At 46.3% G+C, this 19,037-nt stretch overlaps 1 protein-coding gene across 9 annotated transcripts in view; it reads right to left on the bottom strand.

The window, feature by feature from the left end:
- Positions 1-19,037, bottom strand: part of trps1 (trichorhinophalangeal syndrome I) — a 290,663-nt gene that overhangs the window by 268,454 nt on the left and 3,172 nt on the right. For 6 of the 9 annotated variants that reach the window (XM_072467423.1, XM_072467425.1, XM_072467427.1 and 3 more), the window contains exons 2-4: positions 14,471-15,405; positions 10,866-11,995; positions 9,610-10,258 (exon numbers count right to left, since the gene is read on the bottom strand). In XM_072467423.1, coding sequence (XP_072323524.1) covers positions 9,610-10,258; positions 10,866-11,995; positions 14,471-15,403 — 2,712 coding nt within the window. In that variant the 5' untranslated portion in view covers positions 15,404-15,405. Of the gene's footprint in view, positions 1-9,609; positions 10,259-10,865; positions 11,996-14,470; positions 15,406-16,593; positions 16,922-18,041; positions 18,167-19,037 lie in introns of those variants that run through there. The other 3 variants (XM_072467422.1, XM_072467428.1, XM_072467429.1) reach the window with 3 other exon arrangements.

The following is a 19,037-nucleotide window of genomic DNA, read 5'->3' as shown; positions in this document are numbered from 1 at the left end:
CCCCTATACAGACCCTCATAAGGCAAACTATATCCTCTCCAATTTAATGAACTCTGCCATGTAATTTATCCAGGCTTCCACGCTGGGGGGCTTCGCATCTCTCCATAATAACAAGATCCTCCGCCGGGCTACCAGGGACGCAAAGGCCAGGATATCGGCCTCTTTCGCCTCCTGCACTCCCGGCTCGTCCGTTACCCCAAATAATGCCAACCCCCAACTCGGCTTGACCTGGACTTTCACCACCTTGGACATAGTCCTCGCAAGACCCCAGTGCCGGGCACGACCAGAACATGTGGACGTGATTTGCCGGACTCCCCAAGCACCTCCCACACCTGTCCTCCACCCCAAAGAACCTACTCACCCTCGCCCCTGTCATATGCGCTCTGTGAACAACCTTGAATTGTATTAGGCTGAGCATGGCGCAAGAGGAGGAAGAATTAACCCTACACAGGGCATCAGCCCACAGACCCTCATCAATCTCCTCCCCAAGCTCCTCCTCCCACTTGCCCTTTAGCTCCTCTACCGAAACCTCCTCCTCTTCTTTCATCTCTTGATAGATCGCCGAAACCTTGCCTTCTCCGACCCATACACCCGAAATCACCCTGTCCTGAATCCTCTGTGCCTGGAACAATGGGAATTCCCTCACCTGCCGCCTCACAAACGCTCTCACTTGCATATACCTGAACGCATTTCCCGGGGGTAACCTAAACTTCTCCTCCAGCGCCCCTAGGCTCGCAAACGTCCCATCTATAAACAGGTCCCCCATTCTTCTGATCCCTGCCCGATGCCAGCTCCGAAACCCCCCATCCATCCTTCCCGGGGCGAACCGATGGTCCTCCCGAATCGGGGACCAAACCGAGGCTCCCATCTCGCCCCTATGCCGTCTCCACTGCCCCTAGATCTTCAACGTTGCCGCCACCACCGGACTCGTGGTGTACCTTGTCGGCGAAAGCGGCAGCGGTGCCGTCACCAGCACCCTCAGGCTCATGCCCCTGTAGGCCGCCCCCTCTCCCTCCATTACCCACTTACGGATCATCGCCACATTGGCTGCCCAGTAGTAGCCACACAGGTTCGGCAGCGCCAGCCCTCCCTGTCCCTGCTATGCTCCAGAAACACCCTCTTTACCCTCGGGGTCTTATTTGCCCAAACAAAACCCATGATGCTCCTACCTACCCGTTTAAAAAAGGCCTTGGTAATCATAATGGGAAGGCACTGGAACACAAAAAGAAACCTTGGGAGGACCATCATTTTAACCGACTGTACCCTGCCCGCTAACGAGAGTGGCAGCACATCCCATCTTTTGAAATCCTCCTCCATCTGCTCCACCAACCGCGTCAAATTGAGCTTGTGCAGTGCCCCCCAGCTCCCCGCCACCTGAATACCTAAGTAGCGAAAGTTCCTTTCTGCCCTCTTCAATGGTAGGTCGTCTATCTCCCTTCCCTGGTCCCCTGGATGCATCACAAAGAGTTCACTTTTCCCTACGTTAAGCATATAGCCCGAAAAGTCCCCAAACTCCCTTAGGATCCACATGACCTCCACCATCCCCTCCACTGGATCTGCCACATACCGCAACAGGTCATCCGCATACAGCGACACCCGGTGTTCCTCACCCTCTTGAACCAACCCCCTCCATTCCTGGACTCCCTTAGTGCCATGGCCAAAGGCCCCTTCCGATGTAGCACCGCCTTGGCCCGGTTAACGCCAGCTCTCTTAATGGCCACCTCCGCTCTCCAGTCCTGGTAAATTTGGATCTCCATGTTCTCCCACCTGCTGCTCCGCTCTTTCTTGGCCCAACGCAAAACACACTCTCTGTCCATAAAGCGGTGAAACCTCACCACTACAGCCCTTGGCGGCTCGTTGGCCTTGGGTCTCCTCTCCAGGACCCGGTGAGCCCCATCTAGCTCCAGGGGGCTCGGGAAGGCTCCCGCACCCATCAGCGAATTGAGCATCGTGCTCACATATGTCCCGGTATCGGACCCCTCAACTCCTTCAAGGAGACCCAGAATCCGAAGATTCTTCCTCCTCGACCTATTTTCCAGGTCCTCAAATATTTCCGCCCCCCTCTTGTGCAGTGCCTCGTGTGCCTCCACCTTCACCGCCAGGCCCAAGATCTCGTCCTCGTTCTCCTAGTCTTTTTGCCACACCTCCCGGATCGCCGCCCCCTGGACCTTCTGGGTCTCCACTAAGTTCTCAATTGCAGCCTTCATTGGCGCTAGCATTTCGGTTTTCAGCTCCTCAAAGCAGCATCTGAGAAATCCCTGCTGCTCCTGCGACCACAGCGCCCATGCTGCATGGTCTCCACCCGCCGCCATCTTGCTTTTTCTCCCTCTCACTTTTCGCTGCTCCAAGATCCCTTTTTTCACCGCTCCACTCCTGGTCCAATCCATATAATGTCGGGGGGGACCCTGCTGTCACCTTCCCACACTGGAAGCCGTCGAACAATTGCCGTTGGGGCCCCTCTAGCGAGCCTAAAAGTCCGTTCTCGGCGGGATCTGCCGAACGTGCGACCTACCTAGGCATAGCCGCAACCGGAAGTCTGTTCCAGCAGAAAATGACCATTAATGCTAAGCAGTGTAATGACAGAGAATTTATCTTTTTTTTAAAATAAGCATTTGTCTATGCAGTGTCTTGTTGCAATATTTGACTGCAGGCAAAAATTGCAAAATATACTTCATGTAGGATATTGCTGTTCATTTGCAAATAATCCCTCATGATGTTTGCATCTTCCAGTCAGGTTGTGAGTTCAAGAAACTCTCAGAACGAAGCTGACTCACTGATTCTCAGAGCTGAGCAAGTGCTGCACTGATGGAGTTGTTAGCTTTTAGATAAAATGTGAACTAAGAGTCCTGCTGCCTGTTCAAGTAATTGTAAAAGATCCCATGATACGGTGAAAAGAGCAAGATACTCATGCGGTGACCCACCAGAATTCTTCCCTCAGTTAACCCGACCAAAAACAAATTAACCGGAGATTCATTTCATTCACTGCTTGTTGGACCTTGCTATGTGCAGAATGTTTTTTCTTCATTTGTTCTCAGGATGTGCAGATCCTGGTAAGGCCGCATTTACTGCCCATCCCAGTTGCTTTGTGACAGGATAGTAATAGGCCTTTACCTTGAACCAATTCAAATGTGCTGATGATGTTCCCAGGAGGTATTGAGATGCTCAGCCACTCTTTAGAGTACCCAGTTTCTCGGCTCTTCACCTGAGCATTGATGTGGTTTGTCCAATTAAGCTCCTGATCAATGATGACCGCGAGTATGTTGAAAGATCAGGTTCTCAGTAATGGCAGTGATATTTAAAATGTCAAAGAAAGATTTTTTTTTTTTAAATGTTGGAGATGGTAATTGGCTGATATGTATGTGACATGCATACTGTCACTTGTCAAAGGGCAGGATTTTCCGCTCTCATCCTCTCTGCAGGATCAGAAATTCCACTCGAAGTCAAGGACATTTTGCTGCTCCGTCAAATTTTGCATCTCACCCACGGTGAGTGAAGCTGCTAAATCCCGGCCTGGGTACGGGTCTCGCTGAGCACGTCCTGTACGCTCTTACAGACTGCTCTCTTATGGAGGAGTTGTGAAGGTGGCAAACCACTTTAGGATCATCAAAATTTGGGCCCACTTTTGACGTTACAATAGAAGAAAGAGGGAAAATATTTGATGAAGACAATTGAGGACAAGAATGATGCTCTGGAGAACTCGGGCGCTGATGATAAGTTTCTGACAACCAAAGGCATCTTGTGCATCAGGTAAGACTCGTGTCTCTGGAGCACTTTTTCCCATTGACCTCAATTTCATGGAGACACTTTGATGCAACACACACTAAAACGCTCCCTCTATGCTGAAGTTAGCCTATCGCATTTTTCCTCTGACATTCAAGGCTGTAATGAGTTTTGGAACCTCAAACTATTGACAGCTGGTTTGTGATGCAGAACAAGGCCAGCAGCGTGGGTTCAATTCCCGTACCAGCTTAACCGAACAGCCACCAGAATGTGGCGACTAGAGGCTTTTCACAGTAACTTTATACTTGTGACAATAAAAGAGTGACAATAAAGATTATTATTATTATTGACCAATAAGACAGCAAATACACTTCAAAAAGCCATTTAGATGTGAGGCACTTTGGGACATCCTGACTAATAGATAGGGCACTATATAAATACAAGTTATTTCTTGACAACAACACTGTTACTCCAAATAGGATGAAAGAGATCCATTTAAAGCTGAATTTTGACGTGGATATGGAGGTGCCAACTGGTTTTCCAACACAATGCTGCTCCAAGTCATTTTCCCAGAGATGGGATCGTGGGAGGTGGGTTTCCTGCCAGCAAGCGGTAGATGGCCAAGCAACAGGCCAATGATCAGATCTATGACCACAGGCTACACTACAGAAGGGCTCCAAAATGATGGTCCAACAGATGCACCCATTTTTTAATTCAAAGGTTTTCAAATTTGGTGTGAAATACCTAGAGATGGAGGTGGCCTCTCTCTCCCTTGTCTGCTGCGGCCATTTCTATCCTAGAGAGTCTCCTTTTGACCCTCCAAGCTTTGAGAGCCTATCCACCATCCTGAATTAGATGGGAAGTGCACTGTCTGATCACTGGTTGGTCAATTCAAGAAAAATCACTGATGGTGACTGCTTCCAACTTTGTGTAAGGTCAAGAATACCATTTGACCCTGCCACCAAGATCTGATCCAAAACCTAAAAATCCTGTCTTCGGTCACTGTTCTCAATGGTATCAAACCAAATGTTAAACCAAAATCTTAAACTATTGTAACCAACTTATTTTCATAGAATTTACAGTGCAGAAGGAGGCCATTCGGCCCATCGAGTCTGCACCGGCTCTTAGAAAGAGCACCCCACCCAAGGTCGACACCTCCACCCTATCCCCATAACCCAGTAACCCCACCCAACACTAAGGGCAATTTTGGACACTAAGGGCAATTTATTATGCCCAATCCACCTAACCTGCACATCTTTGGACTGTGGGAGGAAACCGGAGCACCCGGAGGAAACCCACGCACACACGGGGAGGATGTGCAGACTCCGCACAGACAGAGACCCAAGCCGGAATCGAACCTGGGACCCTGGAGCTGTGAAGCAATTGTGCTATCCACAATGCTACCGTGCTGCCATTTTGCATGGCATTTTTTCAGGACAGTGTGAAAATGTGTGCTAACGCCTAGAGTGATCTGGTTCTAATATGGGATCAGCATTCATCATTGTAAAGGGAATGGAGAGAGAGCTAGAGGGACAATCTTCCGTACTTTGTCATCACTTCTCTGAATTAGAAAATATGAATGGAAGAATATTTTCAAATTGAATTTTTATCCAACCAGCTATTCACTGATGCAAGACAGATTAAAAATAAATCTTCTCTTGAATGAGTCTCACCAGCAAAACCCTACTTTTTAAGAGAAAATAATGATCTCTCATGCTTTGTCACCCTAATTTTAAAACATTCATTGAAGCAGCAAATGGCAAAGAAATTCACCTGTAGGAAATACTGAGCACAAGAAGGGGAGAAAAAAATAAGCATCTGACTGGTAAAATTATTTTTCTGGAATGTTTCAGGAAGTTGACCATTTCAATTATGTATGCTAAAACTACCCCACCATATCGCTGGGCTCAGTATCATTCAAAACAGCCCCCTTAATTTGCATGTCATTTCAACAAAAGTACTCCACTTGAGTTCTAGTGACCACACCTCAGGGAGGATATTTTGGCCGAGTGAGTGCAACGTAGGTTTACCAAAATGATACCTGGACTCCGGGGGTTAAGTTACAAGGTGAGATTACACAAATTAGGCATGTTTTCACTAGTATTTAGAAGGTTATGGGGTGATCTGATTGAAGTATTCAAGATATTAACAGGGAAAGACAGGGATCGATAATGATAAACTATTTCCACTGGTTGGAGATTCTAAATCTAGGGGGCATAGTCTAAAAATTAGGGTTAGACCATTCAGGAGAGATGTTCATTCAAAAGGTGTTAGAGGTTTGGAACTCTCTCCCACAAACAGCTAGAACAGTTGTTAAATTTAAATCCGACATATAAAGGGAAATGGGCCAAAGACAGGTATATGGAGTTAGGTCACAGATCAGCCATGATCTCATTAAATGGTGAGACAGGCTTGAGAGACTGAATGGCCTGCTCCTGTTCCTATGTTCCTAGGTGGAAATATGTGTTCCCTTGATCTGTATATGTGATACAGTTAGTGAAGGATCCCTCTTTCGAGTGTTTACACTTCTAACGTTTTTCCCAATGGCTTCGCAACGTTTTAAGCACACAACAATTTCACAAGGTGGCCCATGCCTGAACCAAAACGAAACGAGAGGCAAGTTACAACTATCAATAATTTTCTTGCTGATATCCACTAAAACCTAGTGCAATATTTCTGAAATCATAAAGCAACACTTGCCAGTCTAGACACAAAGAGCCTTATGTAAATACAAATCATTGTTGAAAGTGTCTACCGTATGAATCACTTCTCATTTTTCCTGCACTTGCCATAATCAGAGAATTTTGAATATTTGAATAACAATAAATATTGCTGACTGGTGTTAGACTAAAAATGGCTTTTAATTGTATAGTGTTATGCTCTTGGACAACAAATGTTCCTGAAGGTAACAACTTTTCATCTCTTTTTATAGCACCCAACCATCTTCACCATTCTCATCTTAAGGCCAACAAATAAAACCCATGAATCAGATTACTGAACTGTCAGCTCAATGAGGGAAAATGGAAGCACATCATAAAGATTCACGTCATACAAACAAGTCCAATTTAAACTACTTGTATTGGGTTTAATATGTTTCTTTAATGGTAGCATTCATGAACGATTTAACCCAGTAAACTAAAATAAATCTGGTAACACAGCTGACAATTTAAATTATATATGTGTATAATATATATTTATATTTTTTAGTTTTGAGATCTCATAACTATTATCAGCTGAAAATATTGAATACCGCACAACGCAAGAGTTATTTCCACAAGAATATCCAGCTGTACATCTTGAGCAATAAAGTTGCAAGTGAATTCTGGTAATCAAGAACGGAAATAGAGATCCAAGAAGAGGTGCTCATATTCTGTTTCATTGTATATGAAAATTATTATACACAAACTAACTGCATGGAAATGAAAAACTATTCATAATTTACTTGTATCTCACCATCACCTCTTTTAACCTTTTGCGGTCTCTAAAACTATTAGGCTGCTCATCTGAGATCCAGTACAGGATGAGGAGAGAATTCCTCCAAATCAATATTGGAAAGACTGAAGCCGTTGTCCTCAGTCTCCATTGCCTTGACACAGACTCCTTACCAGTTTCTGGTAACTTACTGAGGCTGACTATTTCTAATGTTCAGGTCATATTGGATTGAATCACTCAACCACACCATCAACAAGACTACCAAGCTTCCACCTCCGTAACATTGCCCCGCTCTGACACTGCTCAGAAACCCTCATCCATACCTTTATCTCTGGATGTGACTTTTCTAATGCACAATTGGCCAGTCTCCAACTTTCTACATTCAATGACATTGAGTTCATCAAAACACCAAATGCCATTCACTCTCCACCTTCTCGATCTACAGTCACTCCCTTTAGCAAATCCTCCACTTCAGAAATTCTCATCTTTGTATTTAAATTTCTCCATGCCCATCCCCGTCTCTGTAATATCCTCCAGCCTGACAAACCTCCAAGATAATTGCACTCCCCCACTGTAGCCCTTGAACATCCACAACTTTAATCACGGAAACATACCGAACAACCCGTCGTGGGTTTTTCTGCAGACTCGCCAGGTCTACTGGATTTCCCACTGACAACACCCCTCGCCGTCGGGGACCCGTGCGCCGACATGGGTCCAAAATTTCCCACCAGCGCGAACTGACGGTAAATCCCGCCCAAGTTGTTATTACATAATAGCCTATACCTCATCATTTCAGAATGAGATGAATAATGCACCAACAAAGTCGGAAAAAGGTTAAAATGACTTCAAAAATTCCTTACACATTTAAGTCACTAACTGCTGGAGGGCAAAGGAACAATAACTTTCCTGTCAAAGTGAATGATTTCTCCCCCTATTCGTATCCAAGTATATTTAATTACATTGGAACAATAACTGCATTAAAAGGAGGCCTCTGCTCCTGTCTTTCTTCCACCTCTTTCAAAATCTTAGTCCCAACTGGTCTTTCATGACAAGTCAGAAGTCCTTGAAGTTGCTATAAATGTGCTATAAAATAATCACCATAGTGAAGTATTGGCTCACTTTTCCTCACTGAAATCAAGCATGTCATGCCATCATCATGGTGCCAGACAATAACCACTCCAACAAAGGGAGATTCCAACCATCTCTCCTTGACATTCAATGGCATTACCATTGCTGAATTCCCCATTAAGCAACAGCCTGGCAGTCACCAGTGACCAGAAACTGAACTGGACCAGCCATATAAATACTCAGGCTACAAGATGAGGTGAGAGACTGGGAATCCGGCAGCAAGTAACTCATCTCCAGACTCCCCAAATCCAGCCCACCATCTACAAGGCACAAGTCAGGAGTGTAATGGAATACTCTCCACTTGTCTGGGTGAGTGCAGCTCCAACAACACTCAAGAAGCTCAACACCATCCAGGACAGAGCAACCACATCATTGGCACCCCATCCAGCACCTTCAACATTCACTCCCTCCACCACCGCCGACACACAGTGGCAACAGGGCATAGATGCACTGCAGCAACTGCTTCGATAGCACAGCTATCACCTCAAAGGACAAGGGTAGCAATGCATGACAACACCACCACCTGTAGCTTCTCCTCCAAGCCATCGGGAAAAATATTTGGCCTTCCTTCACTTCCACTAGGTCAAAATCCTGGAACTCCTTGTCTAACAGAACTGTGGGTATACCTATATCACATTGACTGCAACAGTTAAAGGCAACAGCTCACTTTCTCAAGGGTAATTGAGGATGAGCAATATATGCTGGCCTAGCCAGCGAAGCCCACATCCCATTAAAGAATAAACAAAACGTAAGCACTAGACTGGTGACAAATACTGCAACAGCATGTCTGCATTATCCCATCTCCCTTCAAAATACAATAATGATGTGCCCAGTTTTACCAGGTACATTTTATTCTTTCCCTATGCCAGGTAAACAATTGTGTCATAGAGAGTCACCCTCTCCTTTTGGTGGAAAGATTCAGGGGCACAACTAGAGCAACTGAAATGTTATGATGCTCCTCCGCAATTAATAGATGATTCAACCTGCATCTGTTAATTCTTCACCATTCTCAACGCCCAGACTACATAAGACCAAGGAGCTTCCAGCTCCAGCCTTTGCTTCTTTTTGGAATGGCCACCTTAGCCAAGAGGGATTGTTCAATGGCCTCTAGTTCCAGAATTACAGAGGCACTGGGACAATCCTCTCACTCCAGACTTCATCCAATGTGGAACCCTTGTTTCCTGGCAGTGAATTGGGGTTTGATAAATTGGAACGAATGGTTGATAACCCTTTGTGGAGGTATTATTTTAGCAGTTCAGGGGTGCACTGTGTGTGTGTGCGCAGATTTGTAACAAGCAACAAGTTGAGAGTAACTCAAAGCAGCCTTACCCGCAGTAGAGTCTGTGACTCCTCCCTCGCCTTGTTGAGTTCGCTGCTTGTTGGATACTGTGGGGTGAGAGCCCGGTGCTTGTCCCGCTCTCCTCCCCCAGGGAGCTGTTGCACCCCAGCTGGGAAGCCCTTGGGGTCAGCGGCCTGCATCCCATAGACGGGCCGCCCTGCGTCGCCTTCTTCGGTGGCCCTGCGGTTGGTCTTGTGGCTCTCCTGACTGCTGCCGGGGGAGGCGTTCAGGAGCCCGAGGGCGGCCTGAGCAGCTGGGTAGGGGGTCGCTTTGTGCGGCTCCCCTGCTGCCTTCCTGGTGTCTTCCCTGGAGGTATCAGCCCAGCCTCGCCCCTCTTTCTCCTCGGCCGCTGCTGTGGCCGCTGGAGGGTGGCTACTGCTGATGCTGCTGCCACTGCTGCTGCTGTCAGACGGGGTGGGAGTGCGGCGCCGCATCTCCTGCTCGCTGCTCAGGGTGCTGTGCTGGTTGCTGCCGCCGGCTGTCGGGGTCGCTGGAGGTGGCGACTCTCCCCCACTGGTGCTGCTGCTGCTCGCCAGCTCCGGGAGCGCACAGTGCGCTGTGTTGAAATGTTCCAGTAAGGCCTGAGTGCCTGGGGCGCTCCACTTACACTGGCGGCACTTGTAGCAATTATGAGCCCTCCTAAGGTACACAAAAAGATAACTTGAGAGGTTCAATTAAAGAGCAACATTCATTCCTTGCATTGTTCGAACAGAAATCCGCGCAATGTATCTTTCTTTATAAAGTTCCATGCAGTTGGGAAACTTTTAAAATTTGATAAAGTGCTTCTTTTTGAAAAAATGTGTTTGGACTTCATTGAAGTTGGACCCAAAGGAACAGATATCGCCCAATCTAGGGGACAGCCAGTCAGTGTTATTCTAACCCTGGGTGTTGCCTGGACTCGAGGTCGATCCTGCCCAAGGAGGAGCCCAATTTGCACAGCCCAGCATTAATGCAGGAAGATGTGTATTGGTGACATGTTTTGAAAACTCATCAAGCTATCTTCGTGAATTTGCAGCTAGTTACAATAATCTGATGGCAGAGAAACAATAGGCCAGCACACAAACCAAACAATCCAGTTGATTTCCTCTGCTTTGATGTCGAATCAAAGGGGGATTATTTCAACTTTCTCTGATGTTGCTACCTGTACTACTTTGTTCAACACTCCCTCCCCGCCCCCCACCGGTGCCAGAGGTTCATTGCAGAGACAAATCATCAGATGGGGAGGGGGGTGCATTAAAAATGTTACCTGTAGTGTCGGAAAATCTCCTCCTCTACTTGAGTAACAAAGTCGCATTTGGTACAACAGTGCTCTTCACCCTCTTCGCTGGTCACTTGCTCATCACTCCCCTGTTGGCCATTCTCAGCCTTGCCCGGGGGGTGTGAGCCGTGCATGGTCTCGTAATGCTGCAGCAGCACATCCACGTCAGGAACTGTGAATGAGCACTGATCACACTGGTGCTTAACCTGGGCACTCCCTCCCACCCCGGGGAACGAGTGCAACAGCAGCAGGGTGCAGTGGGAGCAATTACTTTTCCTGCAGGCGAACGGGTAGGTGATGTCCCCCAGGTGCTTTTCGGGGCCGCACAGTCCCCCAGGGCAGTACTGGCAGTGCTTAATGGTACATTTGTGCACGTTGTGAATGTAATGGTAATGGCGGAGCAGGGGTCCCACAGCGATCACGTCAGGCCCGTGACTGGTGGAGTACCTGAATTTGCACAACTGGCAGTTATAGCTGGTGACCATGCTCTCCTCTGTGGTCTTGCTGGCATCTTGCTTTCTGGCCGAGTCTGTGCCTGTCTCTGATTTCCCCGGGAACTCCCCGTCGCCTTTGCTGGCCCCAAGAGGCTGTCGCTCTTTGGAGCTGGGGTCCCTGTGCTGGAGGGTGGCTCCCTGCTGGGAGTCTCTCTGGCCGTGCTGCTTGTTGTAATGATCCGTCAGCTTTAAGATATCCGAGGACTCGCAGCTGAAGCTGCAGAACCTGCACCAGAAGTAGCAGGTGGCGTCCAGGCCATTCTGCTTGGACCTGTCCACCGATTTGATGGGCACCGAGTAGCCAATGGGGGTGTCGTCTGTGGCCTTGATAGTGGCCTTGTCCTGCCACTTGCCCGCCTCTTCCTGCTCTGCTGGCCGGCCTGGGGGGCGCTCTGTCGCTTTGCTGGCATTTCGCTCCAACTTGATGCCATCCTTCCCAGGCTCCAGAGCAGGGGGCACACTTTTCACTTTGTTGGGATGTGCGGACAGGAAGTGCTGCTCGAGTTCGGTGGAGGAACTGCCCATGTAAGTGAAATTGCAGAACTTGCAGCGGAAATACTTGGTGTTACCCTGGCAGTCCGGTGTCTTGCGTCCGATGCCAATGAACATTCCTCCCAAAGTAACCTGGAGGGGAGGGGAGGGGAAGGGGGGGGGGGAGAACAAAAGACAAATGTGTTTTCCATTGCAACTTGTGACATAAGCAAGAACGCGACATATTGCCAGAAATCACCATATTCTGTTGCCATTTGTAAATGTTGTAGACAACGTGAATATGTGTGACAATTTGTCATCACTGTCTATTGGTTTAAGGTGCTCAGTGGAACCCCAGTAATAAAATTGTGTAATTGTGTCCGCAATTTAGATATTTCGGTACATCGACAAGCCCAGTGATCCTTCTTCAGAGTCACTTCCACCACATCACAAATAGAAGCGTGGCAGCGATTAGCCCGAGTCGGAAATGGGGGACGAAGTGACAGGACACAGCTCGTCTTTTGGTCAGATGGTCTTCAATTATTTTTATATTATGAACCCTTTCAATGGTGCCCGTTAGCAAATAAAGTGGGAAGTCGAAGTGACCGATGTAAAAAAAGTGAAGGGTTGGTATAGCTAATGATGGTGGAAGGTGCTAGTGTCTGCATCCGTACACTTAACATAGTGTGTAGCCATTAGCGACAGAAACAGCAGAATGAGCACTGAGTTTACGAGGGCTGGGTGTAGTCAGTGAGTTCAATAATGAAGGACTTAAAACTGCCCGCTGACCGGAGTTCAGCAAACCTAATACTGCGGCAAAAAAAACCAGAAAATGCTGGACAATCTCAGCAGGTCTGACAGCCTCTGTGGAGAGAGAAGGGGCCTAACGTTTCCAGTCTGGATGACTCTTTGTCAATGGAACTGTGGTGGGATATAGAACTAATATGGACAGGGTAACTGTAATTACTCCGGAACGACAGGGAAAACGTTATGAAATCCGTCTCCAACTCAACTTCTGCAGCGAAACCTTTTTTTATAAAACTAATTGTCTATTTCATGATTTGTAAATAGTCCAATGCTCTAACGAGTCTTTTTGTTGGGTACCTTTGATGTCAATTGCGAGATTTCACAAACAAGGCTCTTTTTTTCTCTCCTGTCACTTCCTTATTTTAAACTGAAACTTTCTCCTGCATTCTGAAGTTCACCACAGCTTCAGATTTTGAGTTCTATTCTGGGTCATTATTGATTCCAACACTGGTTAAAATGGATGGTTGAATGTCCCGAGCCTCCAATTAGGTTTAGGGGAATAACTTTAATACTAGTTCAAAAGTGTTAATCAAACGGCACAAAAATTAGCCCCAGAGCAAAGAGATAATTGACTTAAAAGTATTGTTTAATCACAAAGAGCTGCTCCTTAATCTTTCCTATTTCTGATTTCTTCAGTATTACAGCGCCCTGTCAGTTTTCACACGTGTCTATGCAATGCAGCAAAGTGTATCATTGCTAGTAAACTGCACCAACTATAACTGTAATAGCCAAAGGCCAATCGGGCAGTAATATTGCTCTAAGGTTAAATTCGGTGGCTGTCTAGAAGCGTCAGCCAGTTTCCTGCAGTGAATCCTGGATGTGAGCATTCAGCGGCAATGACAGACAAATTGATATTAAAAATGAATTAATTAAGTGGAGACAGCTTTTCATTAACAGTAATGGACTGAAATGGTGTTTATGTTGTCTGATCCGTTTAGCAGAGACCTTCCTAGCCGATTTGCAAGCTGTATAGTCAGTAAACAAATTAGTGCAATAAAATGTAAATAGCTTTTAGATGAAAATGATCGGGATACATCCCAATTAGCAAAATTTGAATCAGAGGGTGGCGAAAGGCTTCTGTAGTTTTTTTCTCAATAGGACTTGAAAAGGCCATTCGGTGAAAGCAGATATTCTTACGGGAAGGAAAATTCAGCCAGTCATGTGGATATTGCTCGATTTTGTCACTCTACATATTGGACACTAAATAGAGTTGTGCCATACACAAAGCTCTCTACTTGGATCATAGAAACATAGAACGGAAAGAGCACCCTACCCAGGCCCAATCTCTCACTCTATCCCCGTAATCGCATCTGGGGCAATTTAGCATGGTCAATTCACCTAACCTGGACATCTTTGGATCATCGCCACAGTTTCTTTCCATTGTATCCCAAATGATTATTTAACATTTCATTTCACTGATGATTTTCCCCAGCCCTGACCACCCTGTGGAATATTGATGTTCTTTCTAAAAGATTCGACCCACTCAGGGTCTTATCTGGAGCATTTGCGACTGCTATCCCGTCAAAGAATGGTTACAGCACAGAATGGGGCCATGCGAGCCGTCGTATCTATGCTGGCCCATTGAAAGGAGCAATTCCCCCAATGTCACTCCAGTGCCCTTTGTTTTGAATGCCAGGGCCCTGTAACCCCCCACCACCACATTTTTCAGATCATGATCCAGTTCCCTTTGGAAAGGCTGAATTGGGCCTTGCCTCCATCCAGGCAGTGCATCCCCATCCTGGCCACTCGCTGCCTGGGAAGGGTGCATCCCAATTGCCAGGTATTGGATGGGGTTGGATTCGGCTGGGTTGGCATACTTACATGTACATCATAGGTCCCGTTTAACATGGCGGGGCGCGGAGTGCTCAGATCCTGCAACATCCCAGTGAGCAAGCCCGCGTTCCGGTTCAGCTTCTGAAAGTCTTTGGACTGGGAGAACTGCACCATGTTGTGTAAGGCGAGGATTTTGGTGTCCAGGTCGGCGTCTTGGCGGGTGCGGTTGTGCAGCCCGAGGTGGTATTTGCGGAAATGTTTGATCAAATCGGTTGGGTCGTTGCCATAATAGCCGTAACCACAAATGTTGCATTTGAAATCTTGCAGTTCTGGGGTGAGGGACGCCTGCTCGGGGTCCTCATTCAGCTTTTCGGTTTGGGGTTGATCAAGTGCAACACTTTCTGGAAGCACCTGAGAGTTGTGTGAAGGCACCGAGCCTGGGCTTGAAGCCTGTTCTTCAGGTGGGTCCCCCTCCAGCCGCTGGGCCTTCTCACGCCCACTTTGGGGCGAGCTTGGAGCTCTGTGGTTGAATTCGGAGAGGTTTGCAGAGACACTGCAGCTCCTGCCATCGCCGTCATCTGGTTCTGATCTGCAAGGAGACTTACAGGCCTCGCCGGCTCTAGCAGCAGCCTGAGATGAGAGAGCAGACATATTTCTGTCTGTCACCTCATCTTGCGGAAAGGATGGAACATTTCCTCCCTTTTTGTGGCTTTCATAATGGAAGCCATTCCCTTCGCCCAGCGCGGGCCTTTTCAAGTCGCTTTTGATGCCGGCGACGTCTGCGACACGCAGACAATGTTCCTCCTTACTGCCTGACTCTAATGCATCTTGCTGGTTGTTGTGTTCCTGCATGGGAGCCGGGGGTGCTGAGCTCTCTGTAACCTCCTTGGTCACGGCACTTCCTGGCTGAGAAACCTGGCAACTCTCACTTTCGCCTTGGCTCACAAGATTTCTCAGTGGCGGATTCTTTTTGCGGACCATATCTGTGCGGAAGAGAAAGATACAGATGAGCAGAGGCTACTGGAGGATAATTAAAAGATCTTAACAGTTTGGAGAGAAAGCTCCCCCCCCCCCCCCCCAAAGTCCCTTCTATGGTTAAAACTTTGAACAGCTCACAGGCCCCTTTGCTTTATCTACATTAATAGTCCGGCCATACTTCTGTTGTATTGCCAGCTCTGCTCTAATGTCATCTTAATTCCTTCACTTTTCAAAAGTTATTGACGCTTTTTGTTGTGGTCATTTGCATATTTCTGCAGTGATGTCTTTGGGGCACAGACCCGCCCAAGTTGACACAGATGAATCTATTGTTGAGTTCAGACAGAAGGAGATGATGACAGGGGAAAGGGAGTTCTTAAGCAAACATCACTGCTTCGCTCTAGCAGGAACAATTAAGCCCACCCTACATCTGCTTTACTTTAAGTCTCCTTGAGAAAATGGTAATTGCAGTGTCATGTACATTACATGTAGTGTTTGTGTGTGTGTGTGTACACACGCTGCACTTCAACAGTCAAGGCACCCAACAATATATTAAAACTGTCACGGTAATGAAATGTTCGGTTAAAGTTCCTATCGGTAAAAGTACAGGAGCACGGCCTTCCAACATTCCTGTGCCAATTAATTAAAACCACTGTTAGTTGCAATATTTGTCCATATTTGTTCCAGGACTATGGGTACCTTGCAATGGTCCTTCCGACAAAAAGAAAACAAGTAAATCAGAATGATGTGGAAGACTGATGGGTGGAGATTTTGCTTTAAGAATACAGCCCTTCACCAACATGCTCCTGAACTAACAACTTTCCAAGTGTTTTGTCTCCCTTTAAGAACTGGATCTGCTCTGCTCTGCCTGCCCTGCACTGCCTGGCCCGCCAACATTTCTCTCTTGTTTCGAATGAATTAATAGAAAGGACAGACCTTGACTCGCAAGTTTGATTTGACTCTCAGTCCCCGGCAACTAGTAGCCGATTAAGTGACAATGACTAAGATAACTAGTAGTTAACATGTTCCAGCTGCAGTATGCAATGTGAATAGCTCAGTGGAACATGTGGATAATAACTCTCTTCATTCCGAAATGTTGGGCGGGGGGGGGGGGGGGGGGGGAGGAGGTGACGGAGGAATCCTCAATCTAAATAATCTACACCTTTAAACAACGAATCCACGCTGGCTGGACCTACCTTCTTCATAAGAGATCTGACGTGGGCTTTTCAACGTTAGGTTTCTCCTTGGCAGGCACTATTTTTTGATGTAAATTCCCAGTACTGATGATATTTTGTTAACGCTGAGGAACGTTTACCAACCCGAGTATAAAATCGTCAGCCACTAAAAGGCAGCCAGGGCATTTTCTTTCTCTCTCTCTACATATTACGTGTCCTGACAATAAGCCAGAAACTGCAAATAAAATGGGTAACTCGGTAAAGCACAGCTCTGGAAGAACGTCACTGACCATCTGCTTGAATAAGTTTTATTAGATGACTGTGACTACCACAACACACAAAAAGTTTCCAAAGAACTCAAAAGGCGAGTCGCTGTGAGATTGATCTGTTACCTAACACTTCAAACAAACCATCTTCCTTTCGACTATCCCATCACGCCGAGCCCCAAAATGTGTAGATTCCACAACTTTCCAGAGTCACATTTTTATGTAGGTGGCAACAAATCCCTCCAAGTGGCCTGAACTTGAACGAATATTCACTTCACTAGTTTGTGTGGAGCCAGGAACGACTGAAAGTCAACAGGTTTGGAGTGACAGCCAGACTTTCTAAGTGGAAATTTACATCGTTTCGAGTCAAAACAACCCATCGTTTTTTCCGCCTTAATACCAATAATTCAATTGACAAGAACAGCCCTTAACTTTCGACAGTCTTTACTTACTTGCTGTACTCTATACATTTACTGTCATTGCAATAAATACATAGTCAGATCCACTCATATCCTTTCAGACGAACATGCGCATTGCTGGTTTGGCCCTGAGAGCAAACCTTTAGCAAGTCCCAAATTGTATTTGGCCTGGGCACTGCCATTATAACCAGTCACATGGTAAAAGTATCAACAACTAGATTGTGCACTGCAATTAAATGCGTACAACACCACCTCCCTCTCCATGATGCACTGATATTCCCAATTTATATATGCAAACGCAAGCGGTATTAAAAACAGCTAGTGGCCATTCACTGTACATTTCAGTAGGGGAATTCACACATCTGATTATGAATCATATAAAATATGTTTTAAAAATTAAGTTTACAAAGTGACTGATGCTAGATGCAAGACATGTGTGAGAGCTACCCTCAACAAGCTATCCCAAGAGCCAGACTGTTAATGGATCAAGCAATTAGCATTTACTACCCACGGGGAAAAATGCCATATTAGCAACCGGATTTCAATATTTCAGTCCTTCATTGTGGTTTAATTTATATTATTGGAACGCTGTGGGGCTGCTATAGTACAATACAGATCTCGGTATCAAATCAATACACATTTTTGTTCATTCCACACACGCTAGATTGGCCCAGCGATGCCCGTATTCATTATCTGATCAAGCACTGTATAAACTTGCCATGAATCATAACATCTAATTACACAATATTTCTTATCGCAGAATTATTATTGCAAGCTAACCCACCTATCTATTCTTGCTGTGAGCCAGGCCAGACTCTTGCTGTAATGTACCCTGGCGTAATTGGGAATTTGCCATTGAGATCGTTTCCCTTGCTCCTCAGTTGAAAACTCAGCCAGAAGTGATCACGTCTGGGAGACAAGAATCGTTAATCAACACGTGCTAAGAACTCGACTGAACAACTGCTTTCCGCAACATTTCCTGTGATAAGGACACAAAGACTTGCAAAGAGATCAGCCTTCAATAGGCTCATAGTTCATGTGAATGCAAACGTGACATTCACTTTACACAGTAAGACTTGAACAGTCCGGGCCCATTCAAGCTAGTGGACATTTTTCCCCTCTCCCTCTCAAGCCAGTTTCACAAAGTTCCCAATACAACTGAAAGCTTTTTAAAATAAACTGACACCAGAATCGGCCTCCATTCAATGGCACCTTTTAAATATTTGTCAAATTCATACCCCATACCAACGCCTTCACAATGACAAAACGCTCTGAGGAGTTATTTTACCGGATTAGCCCTGCTCTTCATATGTGCCATGTACACGTCTGTAACTCTTTGAATGACAAAACTTATTTGGAGTGGCTTCGTGAAGTGATTACATCTGCCGTTCTTGTTAAACACAATAGTTACACCAATGGAACGCCTTCAGAAAGTGCATGAGTCGTAACAGTAAGACCCAAGTGTTCCAACTTCCCGATTAAGCGGACACTGCAAATCCAGCATTCTCAGTAAAACGTAAAACATTTTAAGTGGCACTTGGGGGGGGGGGGGGGTAAACAGTAATAGTTTTCCCAAACTCCAACTCTATCGCAATGCAGAATCAAATATGTAGACAATCCGAGACCGGGGTTGAGGGTGTGGGGCGTTCAGTGTGTGTGTGTGTTGGGGGGCGGGGGGGCAGGTGGCAAATGCGGCGATTTTATTCCCCCACATCTAGAACGAATAAGGACAAGTCAAAACAAAAGCGAGATGTGTCAAAATTGTACTGAGATGAAACAC

Source organism: Scyliorhinus torazame, chromosome 11 (genome assembly GCF_047496885.1).
Source record: "Scyliorhinus torazame isolate Kashiwa2021f chromosome 11, sScyTor2.1, whole genome shotgun sequence".
Lineage (NCBI taxonomy): Eukaryota > Metazoa > Chordata > Chondrichthyes > Carcharhiniformes > Scyliorhinidae > Scyliorhinus > Scyliorhinus torazame.
Note: the sequence above shows the minus strand (reverse complement) of the source record. Positions and strands in the feature narration are given on the sequence as shown.